This window comes from Nomascus leucogenys, chromosome 4 (genome assembly GCF_006542625.1).
Source record: "Nomascus leucogenys isolate Asia chromosome 4, Asia_NLE_v1, whole genome shotgun sequence".
NCBI classification, from domain to species: Eukaryota; Metazoa; Chordata; class Mammalia; order Primates; family Hylobatidae; genus Nomascus; species Nomascus leucogenys.
Window position 1 is genome coordinate 113340435 of NC_044384.1, and position 13849 is coordinate 113354283.

The following is a 13849-nucleotide window of genomic DNA, read 5'->3' on the forward strand; positions in this document are numbered from 1 at the left end:
TCTGATAATACAAGGTCCTTTCAGGAGAAAGAACAGAGACAGAAAAGGAAAGGAAATAAGCAAAAGACTTAATAGAAAGCCCTTCCTCTGAGCTGCAGGCAGACTTAGCCTTCACATCTAATGCCCGCAAAGTGCCCTGAAGGACTAGTGCAAAGACTCATACCTAGACCTGTATTTGTTATCACAGGAGAGGACATTCGAACAACTGTCAGATAGTCAAGTATACAAAGTCCAACGACATTTTTCATGGTGAGAGTGTGGGGTAATGGCTAGTCTCACACACTATAGGCAGAAGTATAAAATGACACAGTCTTTTTGGAGGATAATTCAAGAGCATCCATAGAGATTTAAATGTTTTTACAATGAAACACCAAATATACGCAAAAATGAGCATAAAACATATATATAGTTTTATATATATTATATATATAATATATAGTATTAAACATATATATAAACAATAAAACAACATCTATGTACTACTCCACACAACTTTAGAAACAAAATATTATCACCAGCCAGCTTAAGAAAATGAATATATATATATATATATATTTTGAGATAGAGTCTTGCTCTGTTGTCTAGGCTGGAGTGCAGTGGCACGATCTCAGCTCACTGCAACCTCCGCCTCCAGGGTTTAAGTGATTCTTCTGCCTCAGCCTCCCGAGTAGCTGGGACTACAGGCGAGCATCACCACACCTGGCTAATTTGTGTATTTTTAGTAGACACGGGGTTTCACCATATTGGCCAGGCTGATCTCGAAGTCCTGACCTCGTGATTCACCTGCCTCGGCCTCCCAAAGTGCTGGGATTACAGGCGTGAGCCACCATGCCCAGCAGGAAAATGAATATTTTATTTGAAAATAATTTGGGAAGGAGTGGGGAGAAGGAGATAGGGGATATGGATGAAACAGTACTTGCAGTGAGTTGACAATTATTGAAGGGAGGAAAGAGAATGTGGGGGTCTATTATACTATTCTCTCTGTTTTTATATATGTGAGAAGTTTTCCACTAGAAAGAAAGAGAGAGAGGGAGGGAAGTGGGGGAGCGGAGGGAGAATGAAGAAGAAAAAAAGGACTACTACTAATACCTGTGGAACCTCTAGCATGTTCCTCCCAGAATACAATGGTATGTGCTCATTTAAATATGTCACACTTTTTAAATGTCCATTCTCCTGTTGACAGACAGTGGTTTTTTCTAGTTTTTCCTATAGGAACAGTCCAGCCTGAGCATTCCAACATGAGCACACATCTCCCACCGTGCATGTATAAGGATTTCCCTGGGAGTATACTCAGAAGGGCAAACACTAGCTGATGCTAAAGTAGTTTCGAAAGTAGTTATACTAATTTATGTCTCTTTAATACACACACCCTAGAAAGATATATACATAATATTATCAGTGGATCATCTCTAGGGAATGGATTATGAGTCATTTTGAGTTTCTTTTCAGTAATTTACAAATTTTATAGAATACTAATTTTCTGGATTCAATAGTTTTAAATCCAGAACATCTCTAGATAAATACATAATATAGATAAATACACCACGAATATTCATAGAGTTTGTTGTAGTGGCTCTTCCCATGGCCCCCTTACCTCCAGGCCCCATTTTCCACCTCCAGCTCCAGGACAGTCTCCAGATGCTGGCAGTGCAGGGCCTCCAAGGTGACATCCACCCTGCACTCCCCCAGAGAGTGAAGCTGGCCACTCGAAGGCTCAATGTCGAAGGGAGACACCTGCCCCGGAGAACACTCAGGAGGATAAGCACTGAGGACACTTGGAATTGCAGAGGAACTGGGGGCTGGCCATGCCCAACCACAGTCACTCCTAAGCTGCCCCAGCTCTTCCAAGAGCCATCTGGGATCCAGAAACAGGCAAGCAGGTGGGGGACCACAGCCACAAGAGTCTCAGGATTAAGAGCATAGAAACTGAGTCTCCAAGTAAAGGAATACATAAGTCAGAGGGCCCCATGCCCTGGCCCAGATGTGAGAGATAGAAGGTGGAGGGAGGTGCTCCAGGGAAAATGGGGAGAGCTGGGGAGCCAGAGGAGAGCTGGTGAGCCAAACTAGGGGGGGTGGCCCTCTGAGCAGCTTCAACTGTGGAAAGCCACCAGGTCACTAGATTAGGGGAGGGGAGAGTCTGTTGTGGCCACAGATTTCTCCTTTGCACCCACGTGGTCTTTCCCCCACCTTCTGTCCCCCACTGCAGGCTCAGTCTCATTTACCTGCCCCCCCCACCCCGCCCCCATCTGCCCCTCCTCCCACGCCAGGCACACACACAAAGGGAGAGGGGAAGGGAAAGAGCAGGAAGAAAAGTGTCCCCATCTGCGGAGGGCTCTTTACATTCCATTCTTCCTGCCCTGACTGAGAGGACACTTGTCCCTGTAAGGAAGGAGCCACTTTGCTTTATTTTGTCTTTGTTGCTCATCTGCATCTCCCTTGGGGCTCTGGAGCTCTGGGGGTGGCTGTAGTCTAGGGTTGGGTTTCAGCAGCTCTGTGTCCTCTAATCTGAGACCATCTAACAAACCCCAAACCCCAACATTATTTTTGAGAGCTCAAAAGAATAGCATGCAGAGAACTGTAGAGAGGGGATTATCTTACAATACTATAACATTGGCAATTATTTCCATTATAATAGTTATTCTTCACAGTGGGAGAACACCACAGACTGGAAACTAGAGAAGAGGGATCAGATGCGATGCTGCTACCCATCAGCCGTATGGCCCTGGGGAAGCCCTGCCCCTTCCAGTCTCTCCTCTGTCAAATGAAGAGGCTGCCTGAGGTCTGTAAGCTTCTAACTGTGCTCTGGAAAATCCAGGAAATCCCTGGAAGTGCAGGGGACTGGAATGTGGGGAGAAGCAGGATGGGGCGGAGGTGCCGAACAAGGGGGTCTCTGGGTGGCTGGAGCAATCACAGTTTATTCTATGTACTAGGCTTTTGCATAAAGTTTCATTTGAAGAAAGGGTTCTTGGCTAAACATAACGTGGACACTAAAGATACTGATGCCAGCCTGCCCCCAGCCCCATCCCAGCCCAAGCCCCAGCCTTAGTCTTTTGTGGTTTCAGGATCCATGGTGGGAGATCAATGAGCCCTGGGAGGGAAAGCATTGAACTCCAAGCCTGTGTAACAGGTACTTGGCAATGGCGCTGGCAATTTGATGCACGCTGTCATAACTTCTAGGTTTCAGAGTGCCCAGCTACAGGCCATCAGGTAAAGGAGCGAGGCCTCCCTGGAATGGAAAGTCCACTTTCCTGGAGAAAGGGAATGCACACTAGCACAATAAGGTATATGCGTGGCTTGGATTGCCTTCCCTGGGCTCCTTAATACAGAAGGAAAAGTGTGCGGTGTTCTGACTCAGAGGGCAAGTGGGCAAGCAGGATGCGGACCTCGGTGGGAAGCAGCCAGAAGGAGAGTGTGGTCACCAGACATGGCCAGGGTCTCACATGTGCAGTCCACCAGGGAGCTGCAGCCATGCCGTGGTGAAGGGGCAGTGATGTATGACTCACTGCGGGCACTTTGCGAATAGCTGGTGATTTGTGTGACTTTGTCTTGTTCCAGATTACCCATTGCATTTAAATATGATTATGATAATACTTAGCTGCTTTTTTTCCTACTTTTATAGTGAAAAGAAAAGTGCTATTTGAGTGGAAATAAATCTTGAATTTTCTTTTTGGAGCCTTGGGTTTGGGCTGCCGGCCTGTGACCAGATGCCATCTGGTAGCAGATCCCTGGGAGGATCCGAACCTTCCAGAGAGTGGGGAGGAGGCGGGAATGTGGCCGGAGCAGCAGCAGCCTTGGAGGCTTCCTGCCCAACCTAGCTGCCCATCTCTTCCTGCCTCAGGCAGCTCTGAGGGAGAAACCTACATCCTATTTCTGAATCCGATGGTAGCGAAAGGCACAGGAAATGCTGAGGGGGATTACATTTGGCTCTAGAGAGGAGCTGAGCTGCCTCAGCGATGGGGAGAACCAGAGGCACCACCAGGCAGAAGTCACCAGGCAGGCTTTTCCTCCACCAGCCTCGAAGCTCTGATCTAAACACACCAGGGCAAGTTTCACCAGGGCAAGCTAAACGGGCTCATTGTGGGGTCACCAGAGGAACCACTAGTGCCCGACTTACATCCTCAGGCCTTTCTTGGAGGCAGACTGGGCTCTCCTTCATGCGCCATGTGGCTGGGAGCTGGCTGACGTTCCGGATCTGGATGGAGTTTGTGGCTTTCTGCCCCAGGCGGAGCAGACCAAACTGAAGGGCTGAGACGTTGATGATGAGGGCAGGCCCCTGAGATACCCAGGGGGCCTGTCACTGGACCACCTGGGGATGGCTCTGTGTCCCAGCCCTGCCACCTACCTCCCTGGGCCCACCCCACTGCCCAGCTCCACCTGCAGCACCTTAAAGACTGCCTCAATGTGTAACACCACTGGCGAGGGCGAGTCTTCGATTTCACACGGCAGGTCCTGGCTTGTGGGGCCAGGGACACCCCCAGTAAAGTTCAACTCAAAATCCCCGACCTCACTGGGCTCTGAGAGAGAGAGGGAAAGGGAGAGGTGGAGAGGAGCAGCAGAGGCAGTTTCCTCCTATGATTGGGCCCAGACATCTGGCTTGCACAGACTTCTCATGTCCCTCACTTCCCAGGCCTCACGGAGCAGTCATAGGACACCAAGAGCCCTGCACAAGCCCCTTTAACTCTGAAGATTTCTTCCTGAGCCAGCCCCAGGCTGGTCGCAACCCCTCCTGCAGTCCCCAGGGTACCTATGACCCCTGTGCCAGGCTCCACTTCAACGATGTGACAGTCGCTGATCTTCCCCCACAGGTATCTGATGGGTGACTTGCTGTTGTTCCACATCTGAAAGACACCCGAGACCGGGCTGCCCACTTACTGCCCCTTCATGTCAATTCTGTACCTGCTGAAGGACTGTAGGATCGTGGGCTCGTAAAGAGTCCATATGACACTTCCCGGCTAATTCCTGGCCACCCAAAGCCATGGGCCTCCCAACCCAAAAGCATCCTTCCTCCACACTGCAGTGCATGTGGCTGACATACTCTGCCAAGGACGGGAATAGGTTCCATAGCCCTAACTTTCAGAGGATTCTGGGAGGCTGACAAAAGACAGCCATGCCTGGTCTATGCATCTGTGCAAGTCAAGTTGGGTTCAAAGCCCTGGGAACAGCCTCAGCCTCCATGCAGTGGCTGCTACCATCTGCCCCTCCTGCTATATCCTCCCTACACTCGCACCCATGTCAGCACTGTCTCGGCCAGCCTAGGCAGGGGAGAGACAACTACCTACCTTAAAAGCCTTCTTCACATTTATCCCAATGTAGTTCTCCCCTGGGATGATGAGGGCATATGGCTCTAAGAGAAACTGGAAAGGTTCTACTGAGCCTTTCACCTCGATTTCCAGGACGATCACATCATCCACAGAGTAGGAGGAGGGCCCCAGGCTCTCTGCTTCTGAACTAAACACAAACCCACAGTTAGCTAGGAGCCAGCACACCCGGAAGCATGTCCTAGAGTGTCCCTGCCTCTGTCCCACGTTTGGCCTTGTGAAAAGAAAACACTGCCTAGCCCACAGCTCCTGAGCCCCCTAAATCAGAGGCATTAGCCAGTGCCTGAAAGGTGACGAGCACCGATGGCTGTGACAGTGGTTTAGCCTAAGGACTGGGACAGGGGCACTGCCCTGCTGCCTCCAGGGACCATTCTGCAGCCCTCCAGCCTGGGTTCTCTGCACCGGGCTGACTGGAGCCCCAGCCTGAAGGTTTACACCGTGGGGGCAAAGCCTTCCCTCCGCACTCACCACCACCGAGGGCCCCCCAGTTTGGCTCCCCAAGAGCAGCAATGGGCCTGGGGCGCAGCTCCAAAGTTCCTGGGGTGGCCTCATAGTGAGTTTAGCGAGCTTAGTGTGCTCAGCCCATTGCAGGGCTGGGTTGCCAGGGCAAGGCAAAAAAATGCTCGCACTCCCCAAAGCCTGCGGGAACAGGCTGCCCACTCCCCCTCACCTGATACCTTCCTCAGGAGAACCCTCAAGGTGGGGGAAGGCCCAGCTGCCCACTTCTCATCCAGGGCCCAGTTTCTCTCACCTTACAGGCTCTGGGACTTCCTCTAGCACCATCTGGAGCACACTGTGAAAATCCCTCAGCTGCAAGGCAAACACAGTGCCCTGAAAACACCACTGCATTCCAGCAGGTTGTCCTGGAGAAGGCTGGGGCATGGCAGGAATTCTTCCTCCCTTTAGCCTAGCCACCAGAAGGACCTCTGAAAACCCAGGGATGCTTCCCTGCTGCCTCCTCCCCTCCTTAGGAAAAGTGAAGTTGCTGCCAGAACATGAGCCAGGACTCAGGGGCCTGTCTCAGCTGGGCCTGGGGGCAAGAAGCAAAGGAAAGGCCTTCCTGATGCTGACAAAGCCCCTCAACGTGTCTGAAGCACCACACCCTCCCAGGATAGACAACGAGGCAGCTGGATGCTGGGACCAGAGGCAGGATCACTCATCTCAGCCCCAAACCCACTAACAATGGCCCCGGAGCATCCTTTTCATGCCCAGCTCGAATTCCCTTCTAGCCTAACCGTGGCCCACAGGGCTTCCCTCCATGCTGGGGCCAACGCTGTGCTAACCTTGCCCTCAGGTCCCTGCACCTCACTCTCTCTAGGGGCTGCTGTGGTATGGGTGGGGATGGTAATGTTTTTTGCCATAGTAGACATGTGGGAGACACCCAGAGCTGAGGAAGCCGGCCAAGGGTCTTGCTGCAGACGGGGTGAGTCTGGGATCAGGACCAGACAAAATGAGTTGCTTCACCCCACAAACCAGGTGTGTACTCCAACCCAACTTAGCCAAGTGCTGGCCTGGGCAGGATGGCACCTCAGTGGACCCAGCTGTGGCTTCAGTGTGATTAAAGAACACAGGTGGGGGGTCTAAATACATGATCCAACCATGTGTGGCTACTGAGATGACACCATCTGAACCTCATGAGGAGAAAAGCTCAGGATGAACTCGTGGTCTGTGTGGGGGCTGAGAACCCCCTTTCTCGGCATGATGGAGAAGGCGGTCTCCTTGTCGGGGTGGCACTTGATGCCGTCCATGCTGAAGGTTTCTCCAGGCATGAGGGGCTGCAGGTTGGGCTTCATGATCTGCCAGTAGAAGGCCAGCTCCACGTGCCTGTGGGAGCAACGCATCCAAGGCCATGTCCCAGTTCCGCTGGGACCAGGTCCCTCCACCCCATGCCTCCCTGCCCTGCTCCAGGAGGGAGCAGGAAAGGACCTGGGAACAGGAAGAGACTAGGTCAGCCTTCACACCCTTCCAATGGAGGAGCCTGGGCGGGGGGACCTAGGTGAGGGGCAGCAGGTGGGTGAGAGGGTCTAAGACAGAAATTATGTAAGAGAGCTCCTCGCTTCCCAGCCATGGCAGCTGGAGGTTGGACCTACCATGACTCAGGGCACATGGTAACTCAGGAACTCATGCTCCAATCATTAAAGTGGAGGAGGCTATGCATCACCCCCCAGTATTGGGAAGATCTTCTGCAGTGTCTCTCACCACATGAGTTTCCAAGGTTTGCCACATCAACCCCATCCTGCCCTCTGCCTTTCCCCCTTATGGGCTCCCAGGACAGCTGTGTCCAGAAAGATATGTGCCTACTGGCTGCCAACAGGAACAGTGGCCACTCCATAGCATAGGAGGGGCAGGACTTGCAGCTATCCCAGAGGAGGGGTGACAGAGTCCCGTGTAATGTCTCGGGTCCCCAGGGCAGCCCTGGTTGGGAGGCTCCCTGAGATTTGTCCTGGTGTCATGGTGGTGCTCAGAGGTGGGTCAGGAAATAAATGGCAAGGAGAATGAAACCCACAGACTGTAGTCTGTCTGCCCCTGGGAATTGGATGGCTTCCCCTACACAGGCATAGTATGTCCTCTCTGGAAAGCTGGGGCTGGCTAGGGATGGTCCAGGATGATTTGGGGCAGCACTATCTAACATAACTTCCTGAAGGGATGGAGATCTTACAGATATGCACTGTCCAATATGACAGCCACTAGCTACATCTGGCTGGTGCCACTGAGGAAGTGAGCTCTTAATTTATTTAAATTTAAGTAGCCAAGAGTGGCTTCTGGTTTCCATGATAGACTGGGTCAATCTGGATCCCTCAATTGAATCTGGATACCCATTCTGTGCCCAGTCTTCCCCAGGCCCTTGGAAGGACCTCCTGTCTCACTGGGACTCAGGGCCAGGTAAGCCAGGAGAAGGGTTGGGTATTGGGGCATACACAGGGGTTACCTACGTAGCATTTCTAATAATCAGCTGCTTCCTAGCCGTGGACCGAACGTTTTCAGGCTCAAATCGTATGAAGTGCTGGGCTGTTAAGTCTGTGAGCTCTCCAGGGTCTGGTTGGCTTTTTTCACCAGAAATATAGATCAGATCCAAAGCAATCAGCTGCCCAATTCCTGCCAAAGTAGGGTAAGTGAAGTCAGTGAAGGCTCACTAGGGCTGAAATCAGGCCAAGGCTGCTGCAGGACCCATGCTGCCATCCACATGCAGCTGGCCTTGACCATGATTCCTGCAAGCTCACACTAGAGGGAAAAGGGGGATATCCGCACACAGGTTAATGTTCTCACATCTTTGAAGACCAAAAGGAGGTGATTTTGAGAACCTAGCGTATAGAAGGCACTCGATTAATGAGGAAGGGAGAGAAGAAGGGAGAAAACGAGGGAGGGAAGGAGGAAAAGAGGGAAGGACGGAGGGAGGGAGGGAGGGAAGGGAGGGAGGAGCAGCCAGGGGCATCTTGTCACAATTCCTAGGATGCCTCTTCTAACCCTACAGAAATCTAGAGGTGGCTCTGGCTGTTTATGTATGAGCCACTGGCAATTCCCCAAAGGAGATCAAAGTGAGTTTCAAAATGAAACAATGAAAGATTTCACCCCAGGTTTCCATCTGTCTCTTGCTAGAAGGCTCCTTGGACTGTCTTGGAGGCCACACTGGCTTGGGTCTCCAAAGTCAGACCAGAGCAATGGGCCTGAAACTAGACTCTGGCAGCTGGAGGCTGCAGCATTCTTAATGTGCGCTCCTGACACAGAGAGGGAACAGGTGGGCTGCTGCTAATGCTAGTGCGGTCAGTGGGCCCTGGAGCTGGGGCAGCCTCTCCAGCCCTGCCCCTGGGAGTACACTCAAGCCCACCTATGGTCACCAGCTCCTTTATCTGGCAGTTGTCGCACATGATGATGAAGGTCTGCTCTGCCTTTCCTAGGCTCTTTGGGGAAAACAAGACCTGGGGGAGAGAAGGGTTGTTCCGTTACCTCCCATTAAAGGGCTTCCACCCTCCCTGCCTCCCACCCTCCTCCTCTCAGACACACACCCCTTTCTTTGCTCTTCACTGTTCCCCTCCCTGCCACCTCCCACCTTACTCCTAAGGCCAAGTGTTTTACCCTAGCTCCACCCCAGAGAAAAGCAGTGAGCAAGCTGAAAGGATATGAAGATAAAGTTCACAGAGACCAAAATACAAATGGCCCTTAAATGAATGACAACACATACCCTCATCCATAATAAGAGAAATGTCAATGAAAACCATCCAGAAGAATGGCTTTTTACCACTCATACTGGCAAAGAGCAGAAGGTGAGCTGTCATAAATGCAATGATTTGTTTTCTATTTTTTCCCCAATTCCCCCAACCCCCAGCCCCGGTAACCACCATTCTACTCTCTGCTTTTATGAGTTCAATTATTTAAGGTCTAACATACAGGTGCAATCATGCAGTATTTGTCTTTCTGTGCTTGGCTTAACATAACGTCCTCCAGACTTATCCATGTTGCCGCAAATGACAGGATTTCCTTCTTTTGCAAGGCTGTTATTCCATTGTGTACATATACCTCATTTTCTTGAACTCGAACTCCTGACCTCAGGTGATCTGCCTGCCTCGGCCTCCCAAAGTGCTGGGATTACAGGCGTGAGCCACCGCGCCCGGCCGATATACCTCATTTTCTTTATCCTCTATCAATAGACACTTAGGGTGATTCCACAGCTTGCCTATTGTGAATGACACAATGAACATAGGAGTGCGGATATCTTTTAAATGGTATCTTTTGAGCCCAGGAGTTAGAGGCTGCAGTGAGCAATGATCACATCACTGCACCCCAGCCAGATTTCATTTGTATATATACCTAGTAGTAGGACTGCCGAATCACATGGTAGTTCCATTTTTAATTGTTTGAAGGAACTCCATATTATTTTCCATAACGGCTGTACTAATTTACATTCCCATCAACAGTGGGCAAGGATTCCCTTTTCTCCACATCCTCGCCAACACTTACCTTTCATCTTTCTGATAATAGCCATTCTAATGGGTGTCAGGTGGGAGCTCACTGTGGTTTTAATTTGCATTTCCCTGATGATTAATGATGTTGAGAATGTTTTCATATACTCGTTGACCATTTATATGTCTTCTTTTGAGGAATGTCTATTTGGTCTTTGGCCCATTAAAAAAAGCAGGTTGTTTTCTTGCTATTGCGTTAAGTTCCTTATATATTTTGGGAGTTAACCCCTCCTCAGATGTGATAGGATTTTCTCCCATTTCACAGATTGTCTCTTCACTGTTGCTTGTTTCCTTTGCTGCGTAGAAACTTTTTCATTTGAGGTAATCCCATTTGTCTTCTCATGTTTTTTTGTTTGTTCATTTGTTTGTTTTGTTTTTTGAGATAGGGTCTCGCTCTGTCACCCAGGCTGGAGTGCGGTGGTGTGATCGTTTCTCACTACAGCCTCTAACACCTGAGCTCAAGCAATCCTCCCACTTCAGCTTCCCAAGTAGCTGAGACCACAGGTGCATGCCACCACACCAGCTAGTTTTTTAAATTTTTTATAGAGATGGGGTCTCCTTATGTTGCCCAGGCTGGTCTCAAACTCCTGGGCTCAAGCAATCTTTCCACCTCAGCCTCCCAAAGTGCTAAGCCACCGCACTTGGCCCCTATTTTCACTTTTGTTGCCAGTGCTTTTGAGATCATATACAAAAAATCATTGCCCAGACCAATGTCATACAGATTTCCCCCATTTTCTTCTAGTAGTTTTACATTTTCAAGTCTTATATTTAAATCTTTAATCCATTTTATTAATAAGTTAATTTTTGCATATGGTGAGAGATACAGGTCTAGTTTCATTCTGTTAAGTGCAATGATATTTTGTCTTGATTTTGTTCAAAATAATCTAGAAGAACAGGGTGGGGATTGGCTGACAGAAATAGAGGGGTATAGATGTAATAAGATTGGCCAAGAGTTGACAATTGCTGAAGATGAGTAATGAATACATGGATGATCATTATTCTCTCTATTTTTGTATATGTTTTTTTATACAACGTCCATGAACATTTCTAAGTTTGATAATATACTGTATTGGCAAAGGTGTAAAGAAACAGACACCCTTACATATTGCTGTTGAAAGTATAAATTGGTACAATCTGCATGGTAAGGATTTTGACAACATGCATTACAATTATGAGGGCACAAAGCCCTGGATCAGCAAATCTACTTCAAGGACTGTGTCCTGTGGGTAGACTCATCCTTGGACAGAGTGATGTATGTACAATTTGTAGCCAGAGATCAGAAAAAAATCTTCAGGTCAATCAGCAGAAGACTGCTGAACTAAATTATGGTCCATTCACACAGTAGGATACCATGCAGTTATTAAAACATATGAGAATGATCTCTAAGATACAGAGTTAAGTAGAAAACACAAGGCAAAGAACAGAGTATAGAGTGGGCAACTTTGTGTGTGAAGAAAAAAATGGGGGGAGAAAACGTGCAGTTGCTTATTTGGGCATAGACTATCTCTGGAAGGGCATTCAGAAAACTGGCCAGGTGTGGCCTCTGGATGGCTGAGAAACTGGGGCGAAAGGGAGCATTTCACTGTTTACCTGTTTGCATCTTCTGAATGTTTTTTATTTTTATTTATTTATTTTTAGAGACAGGGTTTCACTCTGTTGCCCAGGCTGGAGTACAGTGGCTCAATCACAGTTCACTGTAACCTGAAACTCCTGGCCTCAAGTGATCCTCCTATCTTGACCTCCCAAAGTGTTGAGATTATAGGTGTGAGCCACTACACCTGGCTCTTTTGAATTTATTTTTTACTTTAAAAATTGTCTATACAGACAGTATATCACTATGTTGCCCAGGCTGGTCTTTAACTCCCAATTCTCTTGCTTTAGCCTCCCAAAGTGCTAGGAGTACAGACCTGAGCCACTGCACCCAGTCTCTCTTTTGAATTTTTAATAACGCAAATGTAGATCTTATTTGGAACTATGAATACATTTTGGAACAGACAAAATCCCAAACAATCAATAAACAAAATATGCAAGAAATGCCAAGGGGAAAGCCTCCCCTGGCTCCCTCACTGCTCCCCTAAGAGTCCTGCTGCTACCCTCTTCCTTTACTTGGAGATCCCAGGAGGACGGGATGAGGGGGATGTCCAGGGCAGAGCAGCTCCAATTCCTTAAAGCTTCGATGAGCCTGTGACAAGGCCTGGACTACTCTAAGAGAACAGGGAACCTGGCCTGTGTATGGGCCTTGTAGACCCAACCTGCCCCTCAGCAGTAGATGAGGCCTGACGACGCCCCTGAACTGGCTCAGTCTCAATCCCAAGAACTAGTTTCTCATCAGGGATCAGATCAGCAGGGACATGAATAAGAGAGCCACATCCTGGGGCTGCAGAACCTACTGGGCGCTTGAAACTAGAAAGCAGCTGATAAGAGGAAGCCCTTCCTGACAGCATGGCAGAGTCGCTGTGGCAGTTGAACTCCAACTTGGCTGCACACCAGCATTCCCTGGGGGACTTTAGAAGGCCGGCACCCAGGCCACAGCCCAGTCTAGTGAACTCAGAACCTCAGGGGTAGGGCCTTGGTGTTGTTTCCAGGTCTCTCAGGTGATTGCAATGTGCAGCTGAGTTTAAGAACTAATAAGGGCTGCTGGATCTCACTACCTCGTGATATGGCACAGGCCAAATCCACCCCCCAGAAGCCAGACAGTTTTTGCTCCTGAATGTCAGGGGCCTCCCTCGGCAGGCTAGTGTGAAAGGCCAAGCATGTCTGTGGCAGCCCACACCCAGTCACATGAAGTGGAGTCAGACTCCTAAACCAGGAGTCGGGGAGAGTGGCAGTGTGCTGCAACAGGGACAGGAAGTATCACCATTTCTCATGGGCACCTCTGGGGACCAGCAAGCAGGTGTGATCAGCTGAAGGGGGCAGCAAAAGGGGCCAGTTAGGAAAGGAGATGCCCATAGCCAGGGGCGACTGCTGAGAGCTTCTGCAGAGGTTCAGGATGAGGCGTAATGGAGGTGGGCCTTGCTGACTATACAAACTGAGGATGAAGCAGGAAAGCGAGAACAAAGCCACAATAACCACAATAATCAGGTACCAGACGATAGAGGGGCCTGGGGGAGGGAAGACCCAAGAGAGACTGAAGAACCAAGGGAAGATCTTGGAGGCAGCTTGGACATTGGTGGAGGTGGCTCCCAGACTAAAGGTGTGGACTAGCGAGGCTCAGGTTTGTGATGTGATGCTAGGGCTATCTGCATTTGCTTTGTGAAAATGCTCATAAGACAGTCAAATGACATCTGACATCACCCTACAGAATGCAAGAATATGCGTCTACCCAGAAGTCACTAAGGCTGGGATATGAGATGGGACTGGACACTTGAGTCATGAAAACAGAGACAAATGCAAGCATGCAAACAGTTGAGGAAATATACGCCAATGTCTGATTACCTACCTCCACTAATATAGCATGTCCCGGGGCCAACTCAAACACCGAAGGCCGGATTCCAAAAGGAGGTTGTTCAACAAAGCCGATGGTTGCAATGGCCTTAAAGAAAAGCAGATTACCCAACAGTATGGAAGAAATTG

The 13849-nt window shown here is 49.5% G+C and overlaps 1 protein-coding gene across 7 annotated transcripts in view; it reads right to left on the reverse strand.

Annotated features, from left to right (window-relative positions):
• Nucleotides 1-13849, reverse strand: part of DLEC1 (DLEC1 cilia and flagella associated protein) — a 92179-nt gene that overhangs the window by 21574 nt on the left and 56756 nt on the right. For all 7 annotated transcript variants that reach the window (XM_030812120.1, XM_030812119.1, XM_030812118.1 and 4 more), the window contains 10 exons: nucleotides 13716-13808; nucleotides 9145-9235; nucleotides 8252-8414; nucleotides 6950-7142; nucleotides 6070-6128; nucleotides 5280-5448; nucleotides 4745-4838; nucleotides 4384-4514; nucleotides 4115-4273; nucleotides 1595-1734 (listed from right to left, as the gene is read on the reverse strand). In XM_030812120.1, the coding sequence (XP_030667980.1) occupies nucleotides 1595-1734; nucleotides 4115-4273; nucleotides 4384-4514; nucleotides 4745-4838; nucleotides 5280-5448; nucleotides 6070-6128; nucleotides 6950-7142; nucleotides 8252-8414; nucleotides 9145-9235; nucleotides 13716-13808 (1292 nt within the window). The remainder of the gene's footprint in view (nucleotides 1-1594; nucleotides 1735-4114; nucleotides 4274-4383; nucleotides 4515-4744; nucleotides 4839-5279; nucleotides 5449-6069; nucleotides 6129-6949; nucleotides 7143-8251; nucleotides 8415-9144; nucleotides 9236-13715; nucleotides 13809-13849) is intronic.